A 24,719-nucleotide genomic window follows, 5' to 3' on the forward strand; every position below is an offset into this window, starting at 1 on the left:
TCAGCTGCAGATGTCTGCTGCCCTCAGACTCAGAAGAGCCTCCCTAGGACCCAGGGGCTGGGCCAGCCCCAGCTCCCAGTCCAAGGCCAGTTGCTATCTCTGCGATCAGATGGTGGGCAGGACAGCAATGGACACGTGCTCTGCCTCCCACCCTGTCCAGGGACCTTGCTAACCAGCTGTGGGCGGTTTGGGCCAACCTCCCCGTCTCCTCCCTGCTGTGGGCCCAGCCTATAAAGCCACCCTGCATGTCCCCGCCGACCCTGGCCCCCTCCCCTGATGCCCAGAGCCCACGATGGCAGAGCTGCCAGTGTCCGAGACACCCAGGGACCCTGCTCTTTGCAGTGGGCGCTTCACCATCAGCACGTTGCTGGGGGGCGAAGAACCCCCCCCACCAGCCGCCTATGACAGCAGCCACCCCAGCCACCTGACCCACGGCAATACCTTCTACAATCGCACCTTTGGCTACAACACTATCGATGTGGTGCCCGCCTACGAGCACTATGCCAACAGCGCCCTGCCCGGTGAGCCCCGAAAGGCCCGGCCCACACTGGCCGACCTGCACTCCTTCCTTAAGGTAAACACCGTCCCAGAGGAGCAGACCTTCCTGCTGTGTGACCGCGGCCAGTTACCTAACCTCTCCAAGCCTCAGCTCTGTCATCTGTGTTGTGGGGACACAGAGCGGTCTCCATGGAAGACAACGGTCTTCCTCATGGGCTGAGAGGCCCGTGTGAAATGTGGGCATGGGAGCTGTAAGCCTCTGGGCACCTGTTGTAATGTTTATTGCCCAGTCTTTGGCAACCCAGTCAAGCAATCTTGACTTCCCAGAGAAGTAATGAGTTCCCAGTAGTTTAGAGAGGTTTCACACTTAAAGGAGATGAGGAAAGAAGGGTAGGGAAGGTCTGCAGCAGAGAGGGGGCTTACTAGGTTTGCTGCCTTGGAGGCTGAATGGTGGAGGAGCTAGGGGAGCTGGATTGTCCTGACCCCGGCCTGCCTGACCCATGGTCTCTGGGCTCCCAGCAGGAAGGCAGCCACCTGCATGCCCTCGCCTTTGACAGCAGGCCCAGCCATGAGATGACTGATGGGCTGGTGGAGGATGAGGCAGGTACCAATGGCGAGAAGAACCCCGAGGAGCCCGTGCGCTTTGGCTGGGTCAAAGGGGTGATGGTGAGTGGATGGGTCTTCCAGGAGTGGGGGTTGGGGAGACAGAGCTCCATTCAAGCTCAGCTCTGACTCTCATTAGGCAGTGGTCAAAGCAGACCCACGACCCAGTTTCCCCCTCTGCAAAGCGATATCAGATTTTCTCTCCCTTTTTGCTTCCTGACCTCCATTTAGCCCCCCAGACTGAGGCCTGGCCCTGGGGTGGATCTCTGTTTGACTGCTCCGCTCATCATGTGACCTGTCCATGCCTCACTTTCTTCATCTATGAAGTGATCAGCATTAAACAAGTTAATAGACACAAAGTGCATGAATCACTGCCTGCCTTGCAGTTATTGGGAGAAACTGCGTTTCCCCCTAAGAGCCACGAGAGGGCAGCACCTAACACACAGCTCCACAACTGTGCTCTCGTTCTCCACGATGAGAAGGAGCTGGTTTGCCGTGTTAGGTCCCACCGAGATGGCAAACAATCTAATGAACTTGGCTTTGAAAGACTTTATGGGACTTTACAGAGGGGGTCACATGAGGTCTAGGAGAAAGCTTTAGCCTCACTCTGGGAGGCAGGAGGCCTGGGTTCTGACCTTAACTCTTTCAACTCCCTGCGGGCTGTGCCTCTTTCTCCATCTGAATGGTCACCCCTCCCTCTAGATCCAGCGTCTGGCCTCCCTCCCTCCCTTGGTGCCCAGAGCCTTGTGTGGGCCCCATTCAGTGCCTCAGCACATATGCAGGTCTTCACCATCTGGCCTAAAATTTTGGATCACTCTGTTGTACACCTGAAACTAATATAATATTGTAAATCAACTATACCTCAATTTTTTTTAATTAAATTTAAAATTTTTAAAGACTTAAAAAAAAAAAAATCTCCAGGACTTGTAATTGCCACCTGTCCCACTCCAAAGACCACCGCATCCCTCCCATGTGGGAATTCCAGCCTCAGCTGTGGTCTCCAGCTTGGCTTTAAATTTGGAAGCTGACGTCACAGCAACCTGAGCCCTGACTTCTGCTTGTATGTGGGGCATCAGCTCAGCTGGCATTTGCCAAGTTCTCCGTAAATGCCAGGCTGTGGGCCAACAGCTGGCAACTGGGCCATGACTGGGGCCGGCAGACACAGGACCCTGGGCTTGGAGCAGGGTGAGGGGTGATAGACTTGCTGCCCATCCTCAGGCCTCGATGGAAGGAGGGCAGGAGAGTGGTGGGAGGGACAGGTGGGTCTCTGGGTACCCCTCCCCTCCCTGCCCCATAGAACCAGAGAGGCACTGAAGAGGGCACCCGCTCACATGGGTGAAGCAAAGAAAGAGCCCAGGTGTCCCCTAGGTGCTTGATGCCAGGCCATGACTGGGGACAGGGATGTATGTGTTTGATCTTGGGGTACCCGGCCCCCAGGTGGCCTCTGACCCCCCTCTCCTCCCAGATCCGCTGCATGCTCAATATCTGGGGTGTGATTCTCTACCTGCGGCTCCCCTGGATTACCGCCCAAGCGGGCATTGGTGAGTGCTGCCTCTGGGGTGCAGGGGAAGGGGCCTGGTCCTCCCAGTCTTGAACTCGGGTTATGGAGCCCACAGGCCCCTGCTGTGGCCGAGGTCAGGGCAGCGTGGTTGAGGACAGTGCGGTCGAGGAGCACTGCATGTGGGTCGGCAGGCCTGGGGGCTCTCCCTGGCTCAGTTTGCCCTCAGGAAGTCAACCTCTTGGAGCCAAATTTATCCCACAGAGCTTCTGGGTTAGGATCTCTCACTGAGGACAGAGCAGCTGCTGGTTCCATAGCATGCTGTGTGACCTTGGACAAGCATTTAACCTCTCTGAGCCTTAGTTTCCTCATTACCAAAATGTGGCAATAACTGTTCCTCTGATGTGCATAAAACTGCAGAGGGTTTGGCACCAGAGATGCTCAGCAAGAGGTAACTATTACTGTATTTCTTATTATTAAAGAAAAAAATGCCTCCCTATCCATATGTAAAGATCCTTTACATGTTGCCTTATCAGCTCCCTGGCTGTTCAGAAGATACCATGAGGTAGACAGAGACCCATTTCCCAGATGAGAACACTGAGACTCAGAGAAGGAAAGTAACTCAAGTCCCATGGTGAATCAGTTGGCTGACTCAGGTTTCTCATTCTGGAAATGTTCTGATTGAGTTTTGGGGCAATGATTCCCCCACCCCCACAGTCCTGACCTGGATCATCATCCTGCTGTCCGTCACCGTGACCTCCATCACGGGCCTCTCCATCTCCGCCATCTCTACCAATGGCAAGGTCAAGTCAGGTGGGCCCCACCCCAGCCTCCAGACCTTCCTCTGGTAGGACCCTGAGTCTTCACCCTGGGGGCAGATCTCTGAACCACTCCCTACCCTCCACCCGGGCCCAAATAGAGGATGCTTCTTCTGGTTGCAGATGTAGGCTTTGGGCAGTCTCTCCACACCCACGGGGTGGCCTTGGGTCTCTCCTCCCCCATGGACCACTGGGTCCCACGCTCACCTCCTCTGAGCCTCAGCTCTGCCCATCCCAAGTCCATCCCAGCCAGATGATTCCTCTTGTGCCATGGCTCCTGGCTCTGTCCCCTGCAGGTGGCACCTACTTCCTCATCTCCCGGAGTCTTGGCCCAGAGCTAGGCGGCTCCATTGGCCTCATTTTTGCTTTCGCCAATGCCGTGGGCGTGGCAATGCACACCGTGGGCTTCGCAGAGACTGTGCGGGACCTGCTGCAGGTGAGGCAGGGGTGGGAGCCTGGGCAGAGGGAGCCCAGGTGGCCTGCCGCATCCGCCCCCACCCCATCTGTGCCAGGCCTTCCTGCCCCTCTCTCTGTCCAGCTTTCCCATCAGGGACCAAAGCCACAGTCTGACCACTGCAGGTGACTATGATGATCTCAGCAAATAAAGACTATTCCCAGAAACCACCTTCTAGGGTGCATGTTGCCTTTAGGGCCAAATTGTCCAGGCCCGTGCAGTAGTTGCTACGGAGGACCTGTTGGCAGGGAAGGGGGTTGAGTGTGTGTGTTCCTGTGAGCAGACACCCATAAATGAGGGAAATCAAGGTGGAGGAGCCTGGAGGGGTGGGGTGTGCGGGGACAGCACGCAGCCTGGCCTGTCCCCTCCCCAGGAGTATGGCTCACCCATCGTGGACCCCACCAATGACATCCGCATCATCGGCGTGGCCACCGTCACGGTTCTGCTGGCCATCTCCCTTGCTGGCATGGAGTGGGAGTCCAAGGTGAGGGCAGGAGGTTGGAGAGGGGCCTGGGCAAGGTCAAGTGTAGAAGCCGGAGTCCTGGGACCTGCTCCTGGTTCCGCCTCTGGTGTGTATCAGCTGGGTCCTGAGCTCTGCCGCTGTGACAGAGACCCCAAGGAAGGGAGCCTCAAGCCAGAGTTGTTTGCTTCTCTCTCGTGTGTGTGGCCCCAGGGTGCGGGCGGGGGGGATACCCAGGCTCCTTCCACCCTGTGGCCTCTCCACCCCTGGGGTGCGGCCTTCACCTGCCTGGCCCGTGACGGCCCCCACTTCCCTGGCCACAGCCCAGCCAGCAGCCGCTTCCTCCTCCAGGGGATCTTCCCAACCCAGGGATGGAATCTTGTGTCTCCTGCATTGGCAGGCAGATTTTTCCCACTGCGCCACCAGGGAAGCCCCAGGAAGGGGAAAGAGGGTGAAAAGGAGAAAAATCCCTGTCCGCCTTTACTTTTCCGGCCCAGCCTGGAAGTTATACACATTCCTTCTGCTCATATCCCATTGGCCGGAATGCGGTCCATAGCCACACCTTACTGCAAGGGGGCCTAGGGAAATGTGAGCATCATCTGAACCTGTGCCCAGCCCCAGATCAGAGGTTCAGCATGAAACGAGGGGAGAGAAGTCGGGCCTCAGTGGCAGGCTTGGCGATCATGGCCCTGTATCCCCTCCTCACCTTCACCCTCTGACCTCCTACTCCACGTCTCCTCCCAGTTACCTGAATGCAGCAAGCTACTGCTCCTGTCACGCTGCTGCTCCCTTCTCCTCCTCTAGGAACCTGAAGACATCTTCCCAGGCCACCCTCCTAAAGGAGCCCCAACCCAGCCCCTGTGATACCCCCATTCACTCGCTAGATTCATCTTCCTTATTTGTCTGCAAGACAGGAGCTTGGCTGCAGCATAATAGGTGTTGAATGAATGAATGAATGAGAGAGTGAGGGACCTGGGCAAGCTCTTCACCGCTGGGGCTCCCTGAACAGGCAGGGCCAGACTGTCTGACCTCCAGGCTCCTCTCCCCTAGGCCCAGGTGCTCTTCTTCCTCGTCATCATGGTCTCATTTGCCAACTATCTGGTGGGGACGCTGATCCCCCCATCTGAGGAGAAGGCCTCCAAAGGCTTCTTCAGCTACCGAGGTACGTGTGGGTTGAGGCCCCGCCTGTGGCTCCGGAGACAGAGACAGTCTGCCCACCAACCTGGCCCATTCTGAGGGCTCCGTTACCTAGCCAAATTTGTGTCCACTTGCCTGTGTGCAGCAAACCCCATCTACTGATGCCAGGTTGTGGTGATGGAAAGTGCAGTGTTCATTGCAGGGTACCAAGCAAAGAGTTCAGGGCAGCTAATGCTTAAAAGTTGGAGAAGGAAATGGCAACCCACTCCAGTGTTCTTGCCTGGAGAATCCCAGGGACGGGGGAGCCTGGTGGGCTGCCATCTATGAGGTCACACAGAGTCGGACACGACTGAAGCGACTTAGCAGCAGCAGCAATGCTTAAAAGACCCAAACTCCCTGAAGGCTTTCAGGGAAAGGTTTATAAAGACAGGGAGAGGGAGGGGGCTGTGGGTGCCTAACCAGGTAAGGTGGGTTGGGAGTCAGCATCATCAACCTTCTGGCTCCAGCTGGTCTGGGGTCTGCGTACTTCTGGGCAGCACGCAGTTAACTTCTCCCACCTGCTGGGGGTGTCAGTGGCTGCAGAACAGTTGAAAGGATTTGGCTCAGAATATTATCTACAGCCCTTGAGGCAAAAGAGGAGGTACTTTGTTTAATGGCCAAATTATTATTATTATGTCTTGCTTGACTGTTTTCCATTCTCTCTGCATCTTCTCACTTCTCTGATTAAATTTCTTCTTTGACTAAGGTTTTTTCCCTACCAGACAAAAGGCAGGCAGAGGACGTGGGCAGGGGTCTATTCCGGGAAGGCCTCGTAGGATCCTGCTCGGTTACACGGGGAGGCGCGAGCTGCCATGGGAGCCCCCTGCCTGCTTGCCTGGGCCCAGCAAGGGGTGCCAGACCTTCCAGGAGGCCCTGACTCAGGCCTCATTTTTCCAGCGGACATTTTTGTCCAAAACTTGGTGCCTGAATGGAGAGGCATGGACGGCAGCTTCTTCGGGATGTTTTCCATCTTCTTCCCGTCGGCCACAGGTATCCTGGCAGGAGCCAACATCTCTGGGGACCTCAAGGTGAGCAGGACGTCCATCCCTCCCACTTCCTGCTCCATCCTCCCAGGATGTCCTACTGGGCTGGGCACTGAGCCCCCAGAGCCAGAGCTTGTAAACTTCAGCTCAACTCAATCCAGAGCAGCCCAGATCCATCCTGTTCAGCCCATTCAGTTCCAAGGGCGTTTACTGGCACCACCGCGCTCAAGGCCTTGAATGCCACCCCCAAAATGGGCTGGTCTCCTCCTCCATTGACCCTGACACTCCCAGCCTAAGGGGAAGACTGAGCTAGCTTGACTTCCAACACTCAGACGGATTCAGGCACAGCCTCCCCGGGCCCTCCACCCTCCTGATCAGGCAGGCTCCTTGTCTTGGCCTGGGAGGTCCCAGCCCCACAGGAACTTTTGCTGTTTCCATGACCCCTGCCCAGTCCTCAGGATCTACCACTTTGCCCCCATTCCCCTGTCCCTCCTTCCCACCGCTGCCTCTGCTGTGCTCTCCACCTGGGGCTCCCCCTCTTCGTTTCTTCACCTTACAAAGATCTGTCCCTCCTGCAGATTAACACCTCCATCCTGACATCTCTCCCTGCCCTGTTGTCAGCATCACAGTTCCCCTAGGGTAGGGGTGTCAGGCCACTTGCGTCTCTGTCCCCCTGCATCTGGAGAGCTGGGGCTCACTCTGTGTCCCCATTCCCAGCTTCGAGTCTGACTAGCACTAGGTGCCTGGTGCCAGTTTGTCAAGTGGATAGTGCTGGGATATGGCAGACAGGAAGTGTAAGAGCAGAAGTTGAGTGTGTAATAAAGTAGGGCAGACGTGCAGGCTGAGGTGGCAGGAGCTCCAGCAACACTTCTGGGTGGAGGTGAAGCTGGTGCCGGAGGAGGACTCTCCAGCAGGGGTTACCCAAGGAGCTGGTACTCACGTGGAGGAGGACAGAGAGGAGCCTGGCTCTGTGCCGGGAACCCTCACCCTCCACTGCCAGCTCTGCTTGAAAGTGCTCCCTGATCACGTTCTTGAGTGAATTAGGAATCGTGTGTTGGCATTCTCGAACACAGCCTGGCTCTGGAATTCAGAGGGAGGCTGGGTTTGCTGTTTCCCTCCCTTCTCTGGGCAGCGGCCAGCAGGGGCTTGGTCTGCCTGTCCTGAGGTCCTGGCAGAGCTCAGGCATGTGCTCAGTGGCCTGGTGCCCCCTCCCAGCCCTGTCGTAGAAAATCGTAGCCTGGGGATTTATCTAGATGCTTCATCAAGCTTCTTAGATTGCTGATCAGCCCAGTGTGCAGTCATCAGGGCCCAGCAGCTGTTTCAGAGCTGGGGGTGGTAGGGGTACCTTCTTCTGTCTTAAATGCCTTTGAGCCTTAAAGGGGCCCTTTCCTTCTGGCTCTGGTCCCTTGCCCATTCCTTGGGACAGCACGTCCTCAGCAAAGAGTAGTCCTGTTCGTGTGGACTTTATGCAAGTCTCTTAAAACCTCTCTGGGCCTCAGCTTCCCCAGCTGTAAAATGGGGCTCACGCAGCCATGTCTTCACAGGGCAGGAAGGGCTCAGCGTGCTAATTTACATAAACTGCTAGCACGGCGCGCAGCCCAGAGGAAGTGCCAAGGGCCAGTTGTCAAGGTCAGTGTCATTTTGTGGCCAACACAATGCCTCCTTATTTTTTTTTAAATTAATTTATTTATTTGGCTGTTCCAGGCCTTAGTTGAGGCATGTGGGATCTAGATCCCTGACCAGGGATCAATTCCAGGCCCCCTGCATCAGGAGCTCAGAGTCTTAGCCACTGGACCACCAGGGACGTCTGGGTGCCTCCTTCTTTACAAATAATATCCTGGTGCCACCATAGTCTTCTAGCATCACGTCCCCACGTTACAGAGGAGCAGACCCGGTTCTGAGGGGGTCAGGGGCTTGCCCAGGGCCCTGCACACAGGGGCAGAGGAGCTGGAATACCAAGTTTCTAGAATACCGAAGGCTCACCTTCATTACAACTTCATCATTCAACCAGTATTTTTGAGCACCTGCTTTGATGGCAGTGTCTTGTTGACAGTAAGTAAGCAGCAGTAAACAAAACACACAGATTCCTACCCTCACGGAGCTCACATGCCTCGTCGGAGACACAATCGGCAAATACATAAGTAAAACATGTAGTTTGCCTGACGGTGGCTGAGTGACGGGGAGAGAAATCAAGCAGAGAAGCAGGGACGGAATCCCTGGGGCGGCGGTGGGGCTAAGGTGGCCAGAGCCCCTGAGAAGGTGACATGTAAGCCGAGCCCTAAAGGGGTGATGACAAAGTTGGCATTGTCTCCATTCACCCCGTACGTCCCCCAACCCTTTAGTACTTACAGAGCAGTCTCATGACCACAATATCAGGGAGGTCTCCTTTTCACAACCACCCTGTGCTAAGGCCAAGGAAAGCATTATTATGAAGTCAATTTTCTGATGGGGAGATGGGGACTGAGACGAGGGACTTCCTAGTGACTGCCGTGGGATCTGTGCCAGGCTGTGTGACCACACAGCTCACACCTAACCGCTCACATTGGTGAGCTTGCTTGTGTACTTGCTATGTGCCAGCCTACTCTCTCATTTCATAGGTGAGGAAGGAGGGCTGCTGAGGCCCAGAGAGGGTAAGGGACTGGTCTCAAGGCACACAGCCAGAAAGAGCTAGGCAGGATGTGGACCCAGATATCCCTGATCTGTGAGCTGGGCTCTGAGATTTCAGACCAATGTAGGGGCGGGATGGAGACCTCATGTATTCACTTCCCGTGGGTGCTATAATGCGTTACCACCCACTTAGTGACTACTGATAACAGCAGAAATTTATTCTCACACAGTTCTAGGAGCCAGAAGTCCAAACAAAGTTGTCTGTAGAGTCCATGCCCTTCTGAAGGCTCTAGGGAAGAGTCCTTCACTGCCTCTTCCAACTTCTTTTGTTCTTGCTCAGTCGTTCAGTCATGCCCGACTCTTTGCGACCCCATGGACGGCAGCACACCAGGCTTCCCTGTTCTCCACCATCTCCTGGACTTTGCTCAAACTCATGTCCATTGAGTCGGGGATGCCATCCAAACATCTCGTCCTCTGTTGGCCACTTCTCCTCCTGCCTTTAATCTTTCCCAGCTTCTAGAGGCTTCCAACAATCCCGGGGCTCCTCAGCATGTAGCTGCCTCCCTCCAGTCTCAGCCTCTGTCCTCACATGGCCTTCTTTCCCCTGCTTGTCTCTGTGGTCTCGCCTCCTCTTACAAGGACCAGGTCATTGGATGGAGGACCCGCCTCAGCCTGTATGACCTCATCTTAACTAGCTGCATTTGCAAAGATGCTATTTCCACATAAGGCCCTATTCTAAGGTTTCTAGATAAATGTGAATTTTTGGAGACTATTCATCCCATCGTAGGTGAGATGGACGTTGACCTGGTCTGTTGGCCTTGGGCCCAGGGACCCTGTGTGCTTGACCTAGCGAGCCCTCCTGGTTCTCAGGGCAGGGCTGGCTGGACCACGGCTGCAGAGCAGAGACCTCAGAGCTAGGATGCTCCAGAGACTCCAGCCTCCCTCAGCTCGGCACCTCTACTCCCACTTTTCTCTGGCCTGCCACCCCCTTCCTCCTCACCCAGCACCTTCAGAGTCACCTTAGTCGTCCCCTCCACCATGAGGCCTTCCGGGGTTCTGGGTGCATCTCCCCAACCTTGCTCCCCAGTGCACTGCGGTCCTCCCTGTGGTGGGCACACCATCTGCCCTGTGTGGGCAGGATCTCACCTGTACCTCCTCCCTTGGCCAAGCCTCAGGGCCTCGTCATCATAGAGCGTCCACGGGTCCCACCTCAGGCCCCCAGTGTCTCAGGCAGACAGCTGGACCATGGTCAGCTTTGTCTGACTTGTCCATGAACTTGAACAGTGTCACGGTCCCTCCAAGTTATCCAAGTTGTGTCACCTCTGATGCTTTCTGCATCTGCCAGCTGAGTGGCAAGCAGAATGGCCCAGGGAAGGCGGGCAGGTTTACCAATTGACTTCCCATGGCTGACGTGGCCTTGCCCTCCAGGCTGGGGTCCATACCTAGACTAGAAACTTGTTGTAAAACCCCCAGCCTCTATCCTTCCACCCAGGACCAGTGCCCCCAAGAGGTGGGCCTGAGGCTATGGACCTTGACATGTCAGGCCTGAGCTGCTTAAGGCTCTGCAAATTGGGCCCTCCTCCTGGCTCCCTGGCTTCAGTTTCCCCACCAGCCACCTCTCAGGAAGCTATGCTTGGAGAAGTGCCTGGAAGAGTGAATGTGATGTGGGTGTGAAGGTCTGCTGTTACTGCCAGGAAAGCACCAGCAGAGATCTTTGTCTGAGAGGAAGGAGGAAGTTGGGGACTGGTCTATATATTCCTGGCTATGTAATCAAACAAATCACTTGATGCGTAATGGGGATTACACGCAGCGAACCCAACTGATGAGCTGAGCCCTGGTCTAGGAGCTTAACAAGGATGGATTTGTTTCGCCAGCATCCCTGTGAGGCTGGAGGGGCTGAGGTGTGGGAGGACAGGCAGGCTACCTGGTGATCACCTGAATCTGACCGCAGGCAGGATGACTCAAGGGGCTTCCCAGGTGTCTAAGTCATAAGAAATCTGCCTGCCAATGAGGAGATGAGGGAGCCATGAGCTCAATCCCTGGCTCAGAAAGATCCCCTGGAGAAGGAAATGGCAACCCACTCCAATACTCTTGCCTGGAGAATTCCATGGGGTCGCACAGAGTCAAACAGAGCTGAGCACTCATGCACGCACAAAGGCTGATTCAGGAGCCCTCCCCCTCGCCGCCCTCAGGGCAAGCACTGGCCAGGTGTCCTCAGGGACCAGAGGAATTGCTAGGAGTTCCTCTCCCTGCCTCCGGCTCCCAGGGCCCAGGGTGTGGTCCCAGCCGCCACCTTCATTCTGTCCCGTCCTCCTCTGTGGATGCTCAATCTCTAGGTGCCCCTTGGGAAGGGGCTCTGAGGGGCCAAGATCAGGGGTGGCGGCCCCACCCTCAGCCTGACAAGGCCAGGGCCTGGGAGGGGCTGCCTGACCCCCCTCTCCCTCCCTCTCTCCTCCAGGACCCTGCAGTAGCCATCCCCAAGGGAACACTCATGGCCATTTTCTGGACCACAGTCTCCTACCTGGCCATCTCGGCCACCATCGGTAAGCCGCCAGCCCAGAGCGCTGGAGGGGCCGCAGGGTGCAGTCAGTTCTCTAACAGGGAGGGCTGGGCCGGGAGGACATGGCAACACCAGGAAGTGGAGCCGTGGATTTTATTTTGTGTTGGGCACCGTGGTGGCAACCAGAACATCTCTATGGTGGGAGGTAGTTTGTGGTGGAGATGTGGGGTCAGACGAGGCTCCTCTGATCCCTTCAAACCTCAGGTTACAGATTCAAGCGTGTAAAATCCTGTAGGAAAAATCAAGCTCCAACTCTAAGAATAATAAAAAGAGTGATGCTGAGGACGGGGAAGATGATTCTAGCAACTGACTTATTATCATGTGCTTAGTCCTTTACATGCCTTATTACATTTAATCCAGGCACTGGTCATTTCTGCCTTTTGATGGAGGAGAAAGCAAGGGCTCAGAGAGGTCAAGTGACCTGCCCAAGGTCACACAGCCTGAGTGGTAGAGGTGGGGCTTGGACCCAGGCCTGGGCTGTTGACACTTGCCTCTCACTGAGACCCTCACACACGTTCTTGCTCTCAGTAACCCCTGTGTGAGGTGAGCTGCTCACAGATGGCCAAGGGACACAGCCCAGTCATAGCCACCCTGGGCCTAAGGGTCAGGCCTCCATCATAAGGAGGACACTGTGACCTTGGGTCACTTAGGCTCCTTGTGCCTCTATAAAATAGCAACAACAAAAATAATAGAAATGCCTGCTTCCCAGAAGTGTTTAACATGCTTAACACAGGGCCTGGCGTGTGAAAAGTGCTCCTGCATAGAGCTAAAATGATCATCATTATTACAAAGTACAGGAAGAGCTGGCCCAGCAGCAGCATCTCGCCCTCTGCAGAAGCGACCAGCATTTTCCGGGTGGCAGGGGAGGAGGGAGGAGGGGAGGGAGATCTCCCCATGCCCTCCTTCCTCCCCAGGCTCCTGTGTGGTTCGAGATGCCTCTGGGGGGCTGAATGACACGGTGACCCCTGGCTCAGGCGCCTGCGAGGGGCTGGCCTGTGGCTACGGCTGGAACTTCACCGAGTGCGCCCAGCAGCACAGCTGCCGCTACGGCCTCATCAACTACTACCAGGCACGCGTGGCCCCGCCAGACGCCGGGAGGGCCGGGTGGAGGCTGGAACGGGCTGGAAAAGACAAGACTTGGGGGATGGCTCTAGGCTAGGGAAAGAGCTTCAGATAGGGGCCCCAGTGAGGGTTGCAGGCTCAGGTGGAAGCTTCCAGGCAGAGCCCCTGCTTGCTATGGGGACTGGGGTGACCCAGGTGGGGGCTCTGGGCCCACTCCTCACCTCAGGGGTCTGAACCACATGTCCCTGCAGACTATGAGCATGGTGTCGGGCTTCGCACCCCTGATCACAGCCGGCATCTTTGGGGCCACCCTCTCCTCTGCCCTGGCGTGTCTCGTCTCTGCTGCCAAAGTCTTCCAGGTGAGGCCACAGGAGGGGGCAGGAGGGTCTGGGAGGCCAGGTGACCTCCAGAGGCCGGAGGAGTCATGTGACCTGGTGTCTGGCTGGGAGGGAAAGGAGCTGGGAAAGCAAAGGCTTGCAGGAAGCAGCCCCTTGGCTGTGCTGAGCTTTGATGAGCACCCACCTTTCCCATCCCGCACCCTCCCTCACAGTCTGGCACCCTGTCTGCAGCCCACCCTCCCAGTCTCCCTCCGATGTGATCAGCCCCCTTTCAGTCTTCATGGTGAAGTGGGGAGGGCAGGAGATCCCCAGCTTTCACAGAGACAGAAGCCAGGAAGTGCCCTGCTGAGGTCACCGAGAGAGCAAGCAGGGGCTGGGGCCCAGGCGGCTGCAGGGGAGGGGACGGCAGGTCCTGGCCAGGGGGTGAGCGCATCGCCCTGTGCCCACAGTGCCTGTGCCTGGACCAGCTGTACCCGCTGATCGGCTTCTTCGGCAAAGGCTACGGCAAGAACAATGAACCGGTGCGCGGCTACCTGCTGGCCTATGCCATCGCCGTGGCCTTCATCATCATCGGTGAGTAGCCGAGGGCACGCAGGGCCGCCACCTCTCCAGCTGGCCACCTGGCAGGGCCCGACCTGCTTTCCCTGGTTCTGCCCTCCTGTGTGCTAGCATCTGGGCCCTCCCCGCCCCCAGGTCTGAACCAGCCCCCAGGAAACACCGGGAGCACAGGGCAAGCGACTGATTGCTCCTCGGGAGTTGATACAAGCAGCTGGGTCACTATCTCTGTAGGTGCAGAAGCTACATCAACCTCATTTCTCAGACCTTGAGCTACTGGATCCCTTGGGGTCCGAGACAGGGGATGCCCTTGGAGAAAGATCCCAGTTAATCAGTTAGCTAGACTGACCTCTATCCTGGCTTTGCCATGTGCCAGGTGAGTGACCTTGGAGAAGTTACTTCACCTCCCAGAGCCTTGGTTTCTTTGTCTGCAAAATGGGAGCAACAATGCGTAAAGGGTGTGTTGCTGATGGGCAGGAAGAGACCACGTATGTACACACACACGCATTCATAGATGCACACACTCATGTGTGCCCACTCCCCAGTACTTTCTGAAGTTTAGCCAACAAGGCAGAACCTGCTAGGAGAGAGTGCTAGGAGAGAGGTGACCTGACCGAGCAAGAGCAGTGGCCATGAAGACCGCTGACCCTCCTCCTGATGCAGGAATGGGGCCAGGGTCAGTGACTGGTGAACCTCCCCTGGCTGGGGGGCGCTTTCCTGCCACAGCTGAATCCCTGCAACTTGGGCTGGCACCACCAACCCAGGAGACATAGCCTAGTGGTCTAGCCCCACTTTCACTCGAGGGAAACTTTCCAGACTGGGTCCTACACCAGAGGAAGAGGCAGGAGGGCCACACCCAGGGCTGGAAGCGCCTGGCCAGGCCGGGAGTCCCAGGTGTTGCCGCTTGTTTCCTGATCACCCTCAGTCCACCCCCTCCTCCAATTTGATGTCCTTTCATCTGGGTTGTTCTGACTGTACCTCAGACAGAGGACAGTGATCTCAGATGTTCTTGGGCAGGTTCTGGTGCTGATTCAATGGACCTGTGTACAGAAGACAGCACACAGAGGCACTCATCTTGTTCGGGGATCGTGCAGAAGCAGGCCCCGAGACAAGGATTCATGTGCAGAAGTTTGCTGGGGTGCCAGCGCAGGGGGCTCGCAAGACAGGGAAGGGCAGGAGTCAGTTCTTGAGCAGGCTTCCACTGTGGATGGAAATGTGATGTGGTCTCAAGGTTTCAGATAACAGATGGCATGGGTCTTGGGTCATATTGTAAGATGTATTTCTTACTACAATTTGTGGTCACAAAAGAAGTGACGGTCTCTGTCCTGGGTCATCCTGTAGCTTGACAGGATCCACCCTCGCATTCCTCTCCATCCTCCATAGAGCTGACACTTTACAGCTTATGAAACAATGGGCTTTGAGATTCACAAAATGATGGGCCCTTTTCACAGATGAGAAAGCTGAGACTCACTGAGCCTCGGCGGCCCGTCTGGCATTCCCTTACCCTGAGAGGGAGGGTTCTGGGGACTCTGTGATGGAGGTGCCCAACAGACTGTCTCCTCTCTCCCTTGGGTCCCTGAAGCTGAGCTCAACACCATCGCCCCCATCATCTCCAACTTCTTCCTGTGCTCCTATGCCCTCATCAACTTCAGCTGCTTCCATGCCTCCATCACCAACTCGCCTGGTAAGCAAGGCCCTCATCTCTCCATGGGAAGTGACACTTGGGGCTGGGGTATGAAGAGGGGGCATGGAAGACATGGATGCAGGTGGGAAGACCAAGGTCACCTGTCAAACTGAAGTCAATTAAAGGCAACTTTCCAATAATAATAATAGCAACAGCTATCCTTTATCAGGCACTCACAATGTACACTCTGCATGGATTCATACACTGTTTACAGTGTGCAGAGACTTTTCTCGTGCCTTCCTCCCTCAGATTTAAGGGAGTCAGGAACCTGGTTCCCAAGAGAGAGAAGAAAATCACCGGTCACAGAGTGGCTGCAGGTTGCACTTGCCCAACTCCAGGGGGCACCACTCATGACGTCATAGATTTATATGTTTATTATGAATACTCTCTGGCAGGATGGCAGCAAAGAGTCTTCCAGGAAGACTTTTTCCAACTGGCCTGAAACTGCGGATAAGCTGGCCCCCAAGCCACTTTTCCCTAGACTGTGGACCATGGTGCCTTGGAGCTGTGCCATGGGGTGGCCCTGGCACAGCTGCAGATGTGGGCCATGCAGAGTCAACTCCTTCCCCTGCATTCACCCCCTCGGCTCTGTGCGAGCCCCGGAAGCCAGCACTTCTGCTGACGCTGGATGTCCTGTGGCCGTATTTGGCCAGAGCTGGATGTCTGTCCTTTGGTACAGCCTGTTCACATGGGAGGATGCCAACCAAGGCAGGCATGTGGCCCTATCAGTGTTTCCAAGGCCAATCCCAGGAAGCAAGATGGGTGGGCAAAGGCTGGGACCCCCGCTCTGGGCACTATGGGCATTGCCACCCTGACCCTGCCCAGCTGTGCTGGCTCAGAGGGAGACTCCAGAGTGTTGAGGGTACCCCCGTGTCCTGTGCCCCCCACCAGGGTGGAGACCCTCGTTCCGATACTACAGCAAGTGGGCAGCGCTGTTTGGGGCAATCATCTCTGTGGTCATCATGTTCCTTCTCACCTGGTGGGCGGCCCTCATTGCCATCGGCGTGGTCCTCTTCCTCCTGCTCTACGTGATCTACAAGAAGCCAGGTGTGTGTCTCAGGCGGCCCCTGGCGGTCAGGAGTCCCCTTCTCGCCCTGAGGCTGCTGAGCCAGCCTGCCCGTCAGCTCAGCCAGAGGGTCCATCTCAGAGTCTGTGCTCCCAAGGGCTCCCTCTGGTCCTCCAGCCTCATCCCTCCCCACGGGGTGAGGAGCCCCCAGGGAGTGTGCCCACTCAGAGCCCACACCACCCCCTGCCAGACACCCAGGGCTTGGAATTGCCTGCTCAGGTCCAACCTCCGGAGAGTGGACGGCCTGCTGGTGTGCGTATCAGACCAGGGGCTGCCTGATAGAAAGGCAGGCAGGCAGAGCCTGGACGCGGGGGCAGGGGTGTCTACACACAGGAAGGCAAGGATCCCAGGAGACAGCACTCTTGGGGTGAGATAAAGAACTCCAGGAAAGCCTAGAACTCTCAAGTTGAACTTGGCCTTCCAGGCCATTGTGAAGGTCTGTTTGTCAAAGGAGGAGACTAGTTTGTAGAGTTCAATAGCTTGATGTAATGTATAATGTTTGAGTTTGTAGCCATATTGTAAGTGCAAAGGTTAGGAACAGAACTACATGCTGTCAACTGCTCCCATGAGTGTTTGCTTCCTAAAAGTCAACGTTCCCTCCCTCGTACTTAATGTCTGGTTTCTCCCGTGACTTCTAACCTCAGAGGTGAACTGGGGCTCCTCGGTACAGGCGGGCTCCTACAACCTGGCCCTGAGCTACTCTGTGGGTCTCAACGAGGTGGAGGACCACATCAAGAACTACCGGTGAGCACAGCCTCGGGGTGCCTGGGGTGCAGGGCTGGCCCTGACCCTGCTCTGGAGATCCCCAGCCAAGACCTGACACCTGACCAGCAGACCCAGGATGGGCACGGCCCCTTCTCAGAGAGGGAGCAGGGTCGGGGAGCATCGCCCAGCAGTCAGGAGACCAGAGTAGACACTGCCCAGTGGGGCCCAAGCAAGTCTAGTGGCCTCTCTGTACCTAAGTTTCCACAGTGGAATACGCTCTGGGCGATACAAACACAGACAACACAGACATCCCTCTGTGTCCACCGGGGCCTGGATCCAGCCCCACCTCCCCATCCCCTGCCCAGATACCAACATCCTCAGGTGCTGAAGTCCCTTATGTAGAAAGCCTAGTACCTTTGGCCCTTGCTGTCCATGGTCCCACATCCAGATTCAATCTCCATGCTTGGTTTTTTTAAAAATAGCTATTTGGCCACACTGGGTCTTATTTGCAGCACGTGGGATCTTTGATCTTTGTTACAATGTGCAGAATCTTTAGTTGCAGCATGTGGTATCTCTCTCGTTCCTCAACCAGGGGTGGACCTGGCCCCCCCGCATTAGGAGTGCAAAGTCTTAGCCACTGGGCCTCCAGGGAAGTCCCAGCCACACTTGGTTGAACCTGCAGATGTAGAACCTACAGATTCTAAGGCCACCTGTGTTCGTAAGGGTGCTCTGATGTTATAATTCGTGAGGCTGACTGTTCTGAGCCTGTCCCAAGTACTCTTCGAAGCTGATTCCCCTCCTAAGTGAGGAAAATTGTGCCTCCAGGATCCCTTTCCCAACAGATCACAATGTTAATAATCGGACATATCTGGGTTTCAGTCCCATGCTAGGTGACCTACACAGTGTCGGCACAACCCTCTGAGGTGTATAAAACCGCTAACCCCATTCACAGATGAGAACACTGAGGCAAGGAGAGGTTAAGTAACTGGCCCCAACTCACACAGCTGGTGAGTGGCCAGTTTTGTCTGGTTCCAACTGAGTCTGGTAGTGACCCTTGACTGTGAGCCTTGGCTGCCTCTTTTACCCGGTAACACAGTGATCTCATGAGTGAGGGGCCTCCCCACTCGCAGTCTTGATTCTGCTCACACCATGCTGTGCTGGCTGGAGCGGGGGCCCTAGGTGGAGCAGCAGGAGGGAGGTTCTACCCAGAGGAGCCTGTGGTGGTCAGAGCAGGAAGGACAAGGAACACCCAGTGTGGTGGCTGGCCACAGAGAGAGCTGGAAAGGAGTCACAGACGGGAGGACCACAGGGTGGTTCCTCTGTCTAGGAGGGGAGTCCTGGAGCTGGGGCAACGCCTGGAGCAACTGTATTTGGCATCCACACCCCCAACTCTGTCCTAATAGCTCTTTTCCTTTCCCCTCCTCAGCCCCCAATGCCTGGTGCTCACGGGGCCCCCCAACTTCCGCCCGGCCCTGGTGGACTTTGTGGGCACCTTCACCCGGAACCTCAGCCTGATGATCTGTGGCCACGTGCTCATGGTGAGTGTCCTCTGCAGAGAGGGTGGGGCTGTATTCCTGGAGGAGCCTCGGGCATTGGGTCCACCCCCGAGGGTGGGAGTGGGGTGGGGTGAGGTAGGGACCGGAGGAGGGGCTGTGGGGCCTGGACAGGCTCTCTCCCCTTTCCTGTTCCTCTCACAGGCTTCTCCTCACTGCCCCACCCCTCACCTGCTCTCTCCATCTTCCTCCTGGCCTTCCCCCTGCCTAGTGAAAAAGTGAAAGTGAAGGTTGCTCAGTTATGTCCAACTCTTTGTGACCCCATGAGCTATGTTCTTCAGGCCAGAATACTGGAGTGGGTAGCCTTCCCCTTCTCCAGGGATCTTCCCAACCCAGGAATCGAACCCAGGTCTCCCGCATTGCAGGCGGATTCTTTACCAGCTGAGCCACCAGGGAAGCCCTCCTCCTCCTCTTTTTTTCCCCTAATTCCGTAAAGGAAACCACCAGTGAGCCCAGGGAACAACCTCCAGGGCAAGAGAGGAGCTGTGTCTCAGGTCAGAGGGTAAAGGCACCCCTGAGGTCATGTGTCCCTGCCACCCACAGGGCCCCCGCAAACAGAGGATGCCTGAGCTCCGGCTCATCGCCAGTGGGCACACCAAGTGGCTGAACAAGAGGAAGATCAAGGCCTTCTACTCCGACGTCCTTGCCGAGGACCTCCGCAGCGGTGTCCAGGTTCTCATGCAGGTGGGCGGGCCTGGGGCTTCCCCACAGGCCTTACTACTTGCTGTGGCAACCTGAAGTGGGATGCCCTGGTGGGCTAGTTGAAGCCCCTTTTGCTGCGATAGGAGTCCACCTTTCTCCCCCTCTCTGGATGTGCTGATTCAGGGCACTTTCTCCAAGTGCCCAGGACCCCGGGGACACTGCCTTGGAGACCGGTGGGAGCTGATGACACATTTTGTGGTTTGGGGACTTTTTAACAATATAATCTACAGACAGCAAAGTGAAACAGTGTAGAGTTTAATATATGTTTACAAATGCGGACACCACTCAGTGCCAGGAAACCACCACTCGGGTCAAGTTCTAGAACATTCCATTCCAGGCAATTCATTTTATTGCTCAGTTTTCTTATTTGTAAAGTGGGGATGCATGGATAAAATAACAATTGTTAATTCTGAGTCAACATAGGGGGCTCCTTTTCAATAGTTTCCAATATATCTCAAAATTTAAAAAGAGCATACAAGGTCTCCTATTGGGATTATAAAACTACTTGGAGCAGAGGTCGAAGTTATGATTGTGTGATATTTTAAATGTATTAAATGCCACTGAATTATACACTTTTAAATGGTTGATTTTATGTTATGTAAACTTTACCTCAAAAATTAAAAAAAAATTTTTTTACATTAAAAAAAAGAGAAATATAAAAGATGTCTGGATTAGGTGACCCAGGAATACTCCAAGCTTGACATCCAAACTCAAGTCCCCTGTTACGGCAAATAATTCCATAAAGAAACGGTAGCTGGGATAATCCAGAGCTGATGGGACAGCCCAGCCGTTAGCCCTGCTTGCAGAGGCCTCAGGGAGCAACTCTGGCTATAGCTTCACCTTTCTCATGAGTGGATCTAGGCAGCCAGGACCTTGAACTGGGTGATATTTCTCCTGAGCCCCCACCCCATGGCGGAGAGGGAAACTGGGCTGAGACCAAGCTCCACCCTAGTCACAGAACAGAGGCCTGGCCCGCCACCTCATCCCCACCCCCTGGCAGGCTGCAGGTCTCGGGAGGATGAAGCCCAACATTCTGGTGGTCGGGTTCAAGAAGAACTGGCAGTCGGCTCACCCAGCCACGGTGGAAGACTACATTGGCATCCTGCAGTGAGTGAGGTCACCGGGCGGGGCAGGGCCTGAGGCCTCTTGATCTGGGCCTTTGGCATTTCCTGGGCCTTGGGAAGTAGAGGGCAGGCAGTGGACACTCTAAGAAGCTGAGTCTGCGGGTTCAAAGCTGAGGAAGAAAGAGGCAGATGGAGGGTCCCCCTCTGCCCTGCGGGCCATAGACACCCAGACTGTCAGAGAACAGGCAAGTAACAGAGCGAAGTGGGCCAGGTGTGGGGCATCAGGGAACGGTGGGGACTGTGGCAAACGGAGGAGAACAGGTGTTCCCTGGCTCCAGCTAATCGCGCCCAGGCAGAAACGAGGACCCACTGTGGCCAGATCTTCTACTTTTTCAGAGAAGTCGAAAATGTGAGTTTTTAGGTGAAAATCGTTTGCTTACCTGGGGGCTGCAAAGACCTGCAAATGCCCAGCTCTCAAGCTGTGAGGTGATACCACTGAAACCAGGCCTCCAAGGAGGCGACAAACTGGGGAATGGGACCCAGGGATAAACTCCCTGGGGATTTCAGGGTTAACGCCAAACCCTTTCTCTTTCGTTTCTTGCTGTGCAAACTCCAGAAAATGCCTGCCTGAGCTGCCTTTGTGCCTTGGTGGGGTATTGAGAGGCAGTGTGCTGGAGCATTTAACAAACATGAGGCTGAGGGTGGGGACCTGGGCCTGGCTTCCAGGTCTGCTGGGAACCAGCTGTATGACCGAGCAGTGCATCTCACTGCCTCTAGCAAAATCACAGCAGGAGGCAGTACATACCCGCTCTGTAGGAACCCCTACATATTGGCTTCAATATGCCAAAACTCCAAACTGCTGAAGCCTAAAGGGCCCTGTCCCAGAGATTTGTGATTAGAGTTCAGAGAGGGCAGTGCTTAGCCGAGTAGATTAGCCCTGGTCATGGGCTCTTGGGCACCGTGTCAACCAGGCAGTTAATATACTTGTGGCGTGGGAGTCTTCCAGACATACTATACAGACAGCCCATTGCTGTCTTCATGAGTGAGGCCATTCCTGTGTGCATGTCCATCTTCAGCTATTTAATTCTGATCTGAACTGGCCACTTCCTTAGCGTGTAATCATAGACAAGTTACTCCCTAAAACAGATTTTGCATCTGTCAAATGGGAGTAGCAGTTCCCATCCCCACCTCTGTTGGTAGAGTTGTGAAGATTAGCCACGTGTGATGCTTTCAAGGTGTGGTGCTGGAGAAGACTCTTGAGAGTCCTTTGGACTGCAAGGAGATCAAACCAGTTAATCCTAAAGGAAATCAACCCCGAATATTCATTGGAAAGACCTGATGCTGAAGCTGAAACTCTAATAGTTTGGCCATCTGATGCGAAGAACTGACTCATTGGAAAAGACCCTGATGCTGGGCAAGGTTGATTGAAGGCAGGAAGAGAAATGGGTGACAGAGGATGTGATGGCTGGATGGCATCACTGACTCAACAGACACAAGTTTGAGTACACTCCAGGAGATAGTGAAGGACAGGGAGGCCTGGTGTGCTACAGTCTAGTCCATGGGGTTAAGAGTCGGACACTACTTAGCAACTGAACAACAGCAACAATCAGGCGGACAGGGCTGGTTCTGAGACTGGCCTGACTCAGTTTCCCCCAAGAGGGTCTGCAGAATCCATAGTGCCTCAGACAGTAGAGCTAGAGGGGTCCTAGCTGTCTCTCCAGTCCTGCCTGCACATTATACAGATGGGAGACTGAGGCCCAGAGAGGAGAAGGGTATGGTGGGAGGCAGGGTCAGCTCTAGACAGGCCTCCTGGGGGATGGGGGATAGGGGCTGGGGGCGGGACCGAGAGAAGGTTGACTCCATGACCTCTCTCTCTAGCGACGCTTTTGATTTCAACTACGGTGTCTGTGTCATGAGGATGCGTGAGGGCCTCAACATCTCAGAGGTGATGCAGGCACACAGTGAGTACCCCCCCTTCTCGACCCACAGACAGAACAGGATCCCAGGAAGTGCTAGAACCCATTTTTTTTCCCAAGTGGTTCAGGGAGGACAGGCGGAAAGTCAGTTTTCGATGGAAATCATCACATTTCTAAATGGAGAAACTGAGGTCCTGAAAGGGGATGTGACTAGTCCTGAAAGGGGATGATCCTTGCTTGACTGGATCACAGCTCTGTGAATCACCATGAGAGCATTCGTAACCAGAGGGGATAAAGAGGAACTAAGACAGGAGAGAGAAAAAGATGGGGGAGAAGAGCCACATAAAGACTCCAGAGCATGAAAACACACACAGAGAGGCCATGAAAGCTGGGGCATAGAGTAGGGATGTGAGCTACGTTTAAGTTCACACGTAAACATCTGAATTAGTTACTTTTAGAAGCATGATAGAAATAACACATATGAAGACAAATAGGGGTGGGGGTTGCGAGGCTGAGAGGAGCAGAGGCCGCAGGCCAGCCTGGGTCTTGCTCACCCAGGGCACCGATGGGCTGAGGGCGTGCCTGGCAGCTGGTAGTTCAGTGAATATTTATACAACCGGAATTTGCAGAGCAGCAGCCACACTCCTGACCAAGGTGGCTCTAGGTGCTGGGCGTGCAGCAGCGAACATAACCAAGTCTTCCCTGGAGGAGCTGACATTGTGGGGGAAACGCAGCGGACCCAGGACTCATTGCAGGCATTGATAGCTCATGATGTCTCCTGAGGAGGCCCACACGGCGGGGGGGGGGGGGGGGGGGGGGGGCGGGGGGGAGGGGGGAGGGCATGCGGGCAGGAGTGCCTTTCGGAGGAGGGGGCTTATTTCTAGAAGGGGAGGGCTGGGGAAAGAGGGCTCTTGGCTCTGGGGCCATCCACCCACCGCTGAGGCCTGGTGGGAAGGAGCATGGCTTGTTTGAGCAGACAGGAAGCTGGTAGTGGGGGTGGAGGGGGGGGCGGTGTTGGTGCATGGGCGTGCAGGGAGGCAGAGACCAGATCAGTGGAAGCTGCGGAGTCAGGACCTTCCCCCAGGGTAAGAGGGCCCCCGGAGAAGCCTGGGAACAAAGCTCCCCCTCTTTTTCAGTTAACCCTGTGTTTGATCCAGCAGAGGACGGCAAGGAAGCCAGGGTCAGCGGAGCCCAACTGTCTGTCTCTGGCACAGGTCAGTCCCCCCGCCCCAACTCAGAGGCACAGGGAGCTCTCACCCTGGGGGACACTGAGTGGTGGGCCACGGGGGAACTCAGCCAAGGGCAGGAGGTTTTTGTTTGTGGAAGTGACTTGAGACCCCTAGGACTGGGTCACAGGGAGTTGGTAGGGCAGTGGGACTGGGGGCGAGATAAAGATTGCCACCCCTGCTGGAGAATTCAGGGTCCAGGGATCATGGGATCCCATCCAGTAGGCTCTGGGGCCCAAGTCCTGCCCCTCCAAGGGCCCCCCGGCCATGCTCCGATAGAGAGGGGCAAAAACACTCTGGGAAGCAGAGAAACAGTGCAGGGGCTGGGAGCGTCCTGTGGGCATTTGTGAGGGACACAGGGGAGTTTTTAAGAGAATGGTCTCACCCCCTGGAGCCAACCAGAATCCAGGGAGAGAGAAGCTGGGAGCAGAGGAGGGGCACATCCCAGCACTGCTTGTCCAGGGTCCCTGCCCCGGGAGCCTCCCACAGGAGGGCGTCCCCTGCAGGAGGGCATCCCCCACAGGAGGGCGTCCCCCACAGGAGGGCGTCCCCCGCAGGAGGGCATCCCCCACAGGAGGGCGTCCCCCACAGGAGGGTGTCTCCCATAGGAGGGCATCCCCTGCGCACACGTACAGCAAGGGCTTCCAGCCACCGTGTGCGCAAGCCCATGCTGTGTTCCCAGACAGCCTTAGGCCTTTCCCTGTGCTCCGCACCCACCTGACCTGCCCCTCTGCTCCTGCAGTGGACCCCGAGGCCTTGGTGCAGGAGGAGCAGGCTAGCACAGTCTTCCAGTCGGAGCAGGGCAAGAAGACCATCGACATCTACTGGCTGTTCGACGATGGAGGTCAGCGCCCCAGGATGCCGGCTCTCCCCTGGCTGTCTCCCTTCCGTGACCTCCTCTCTCGGCCTCCCTCACTGGCCGCTGATGACAAGGCCACTGGTGGGACCTCGGGGCCCAGCTAAAAGGAATGGGGCCCCTGGGCCCGCCACTGGGCTCACGGGAGCCTGGCCAGGTCCCTCTCGTGGCCCTCTGTTTTCAGCTGTAAAATGAGGGACTTAAAGGAGCAGGTGAGGTCAGCGTGAGGAGGGACCTTCAGACTGGACAGGCCGTCGGGGTCATGGGCACGTGACTTAAGTGGGAGAGATGAGCCAGAGCGCAGCAAAGCTGCAGGCATATTCACCACTTACCAA

The 24,719-nt window shown here is 55.8% G+C and overlaps 1 protein-coding gene across 4 annotated transcripts in view; it reads left to right on the plus strand.

Annotated features, from left to right (window-relative positions):
• The first annotated feature begins 292 nt into the window (after positions 1-292).
• SLC12A3 (solute carrier family 12 member 3) overlaps positions 293-24,719 on the plus strand; it is a 37,663-nt gene continuing 13,236 nt past the window's right edge. The window contains exons 1-21 of one of the 4 annotated variants that reach the window (XM_068991679.1): positions 293-574; positions 1,018-1,164; positions 2,567-2,642; positions 3,317-3,412; positions 3,714-3,853; positions 4,245-4,355; positions 5,382-5,493; positions 6,405-6,535; positions 11,556-11,640; positions 12,572-12,726; positions 12,971-13,078; positions 13,507-13,630; positions 15,195-15,296; positions 16,188-16,343; positions 17,007-17,106; positions 18,494-18,605; positions 19,164-19,304; positions 20,323-20,429; positions 22,265-22,347; positions 23,439-23,516; positions 24,271-24,372. In XM_068991679.1, the coding sequence (XP_068847780.1) occupies positions 293-574; positions 1,018-1,164; positions 2,567-2,642; positions 3,317-3,412; positions 3,714-3,853; positions 4,245-4,355; positions 5,382-5,493; positions 6,405-6,535; positions 11,556-11,640; positions 12,572-12,726; positions 12,971-13,078; positions 13,507-13,630; positions 15,195-15,296; positions 16,188-16,343; positions 17,007-17,106; positions 18,494-18,605; positions 19,164-19,304; positions 20,323-20,429; positions 22,265-22,347; positions 23,439-23,516; positions 24,271-24,372 (2,548 nt within the window). Of the gene's footprint in view, positions 575-1,017; positions 1,165-2,566; positions 2,643-3,316; positions 3,413-3,713; positions 3,854-4,244; positions 4,356-5,381; positions 5,494-6,404; positions 6,536-11,555; positions 11,641-12,571; positions 12,727-12,970; positions 13,079-13,506; positions 13,631-15,194; positions 15,297-16,187; positions 16,344-17,006; positions 17,107-18,493; positions 18,606-19,163; positions 19,305-20,322; positions 20,430-22,264; positions 22,348-23,438; positions 23,517-24,268; positions 24,373-24,719 lie in introns of all 4 variants that reach the window. The other 3 variants (XM_068991681.1, XM_068991680.1, XM_068991682.1) reach the window with 3 other exon arrangements.

The sequence above is a fragment of the Capricornis sumatraensis genome, chromosome 20 (assembly GCF_032405125.1).
Source record: "Capricornis sumatraensis isolate serow.1 chromosome 20, serow.2, whole genome shotgun sequence".
Classification (NCBI taxonomy): domain Eukaryota; kingdom Metazoa; phylum Chordata; class Mammalia; order Artiodactyla; family Bovidae; genus Capricornis; species Capricornis sumatraensis.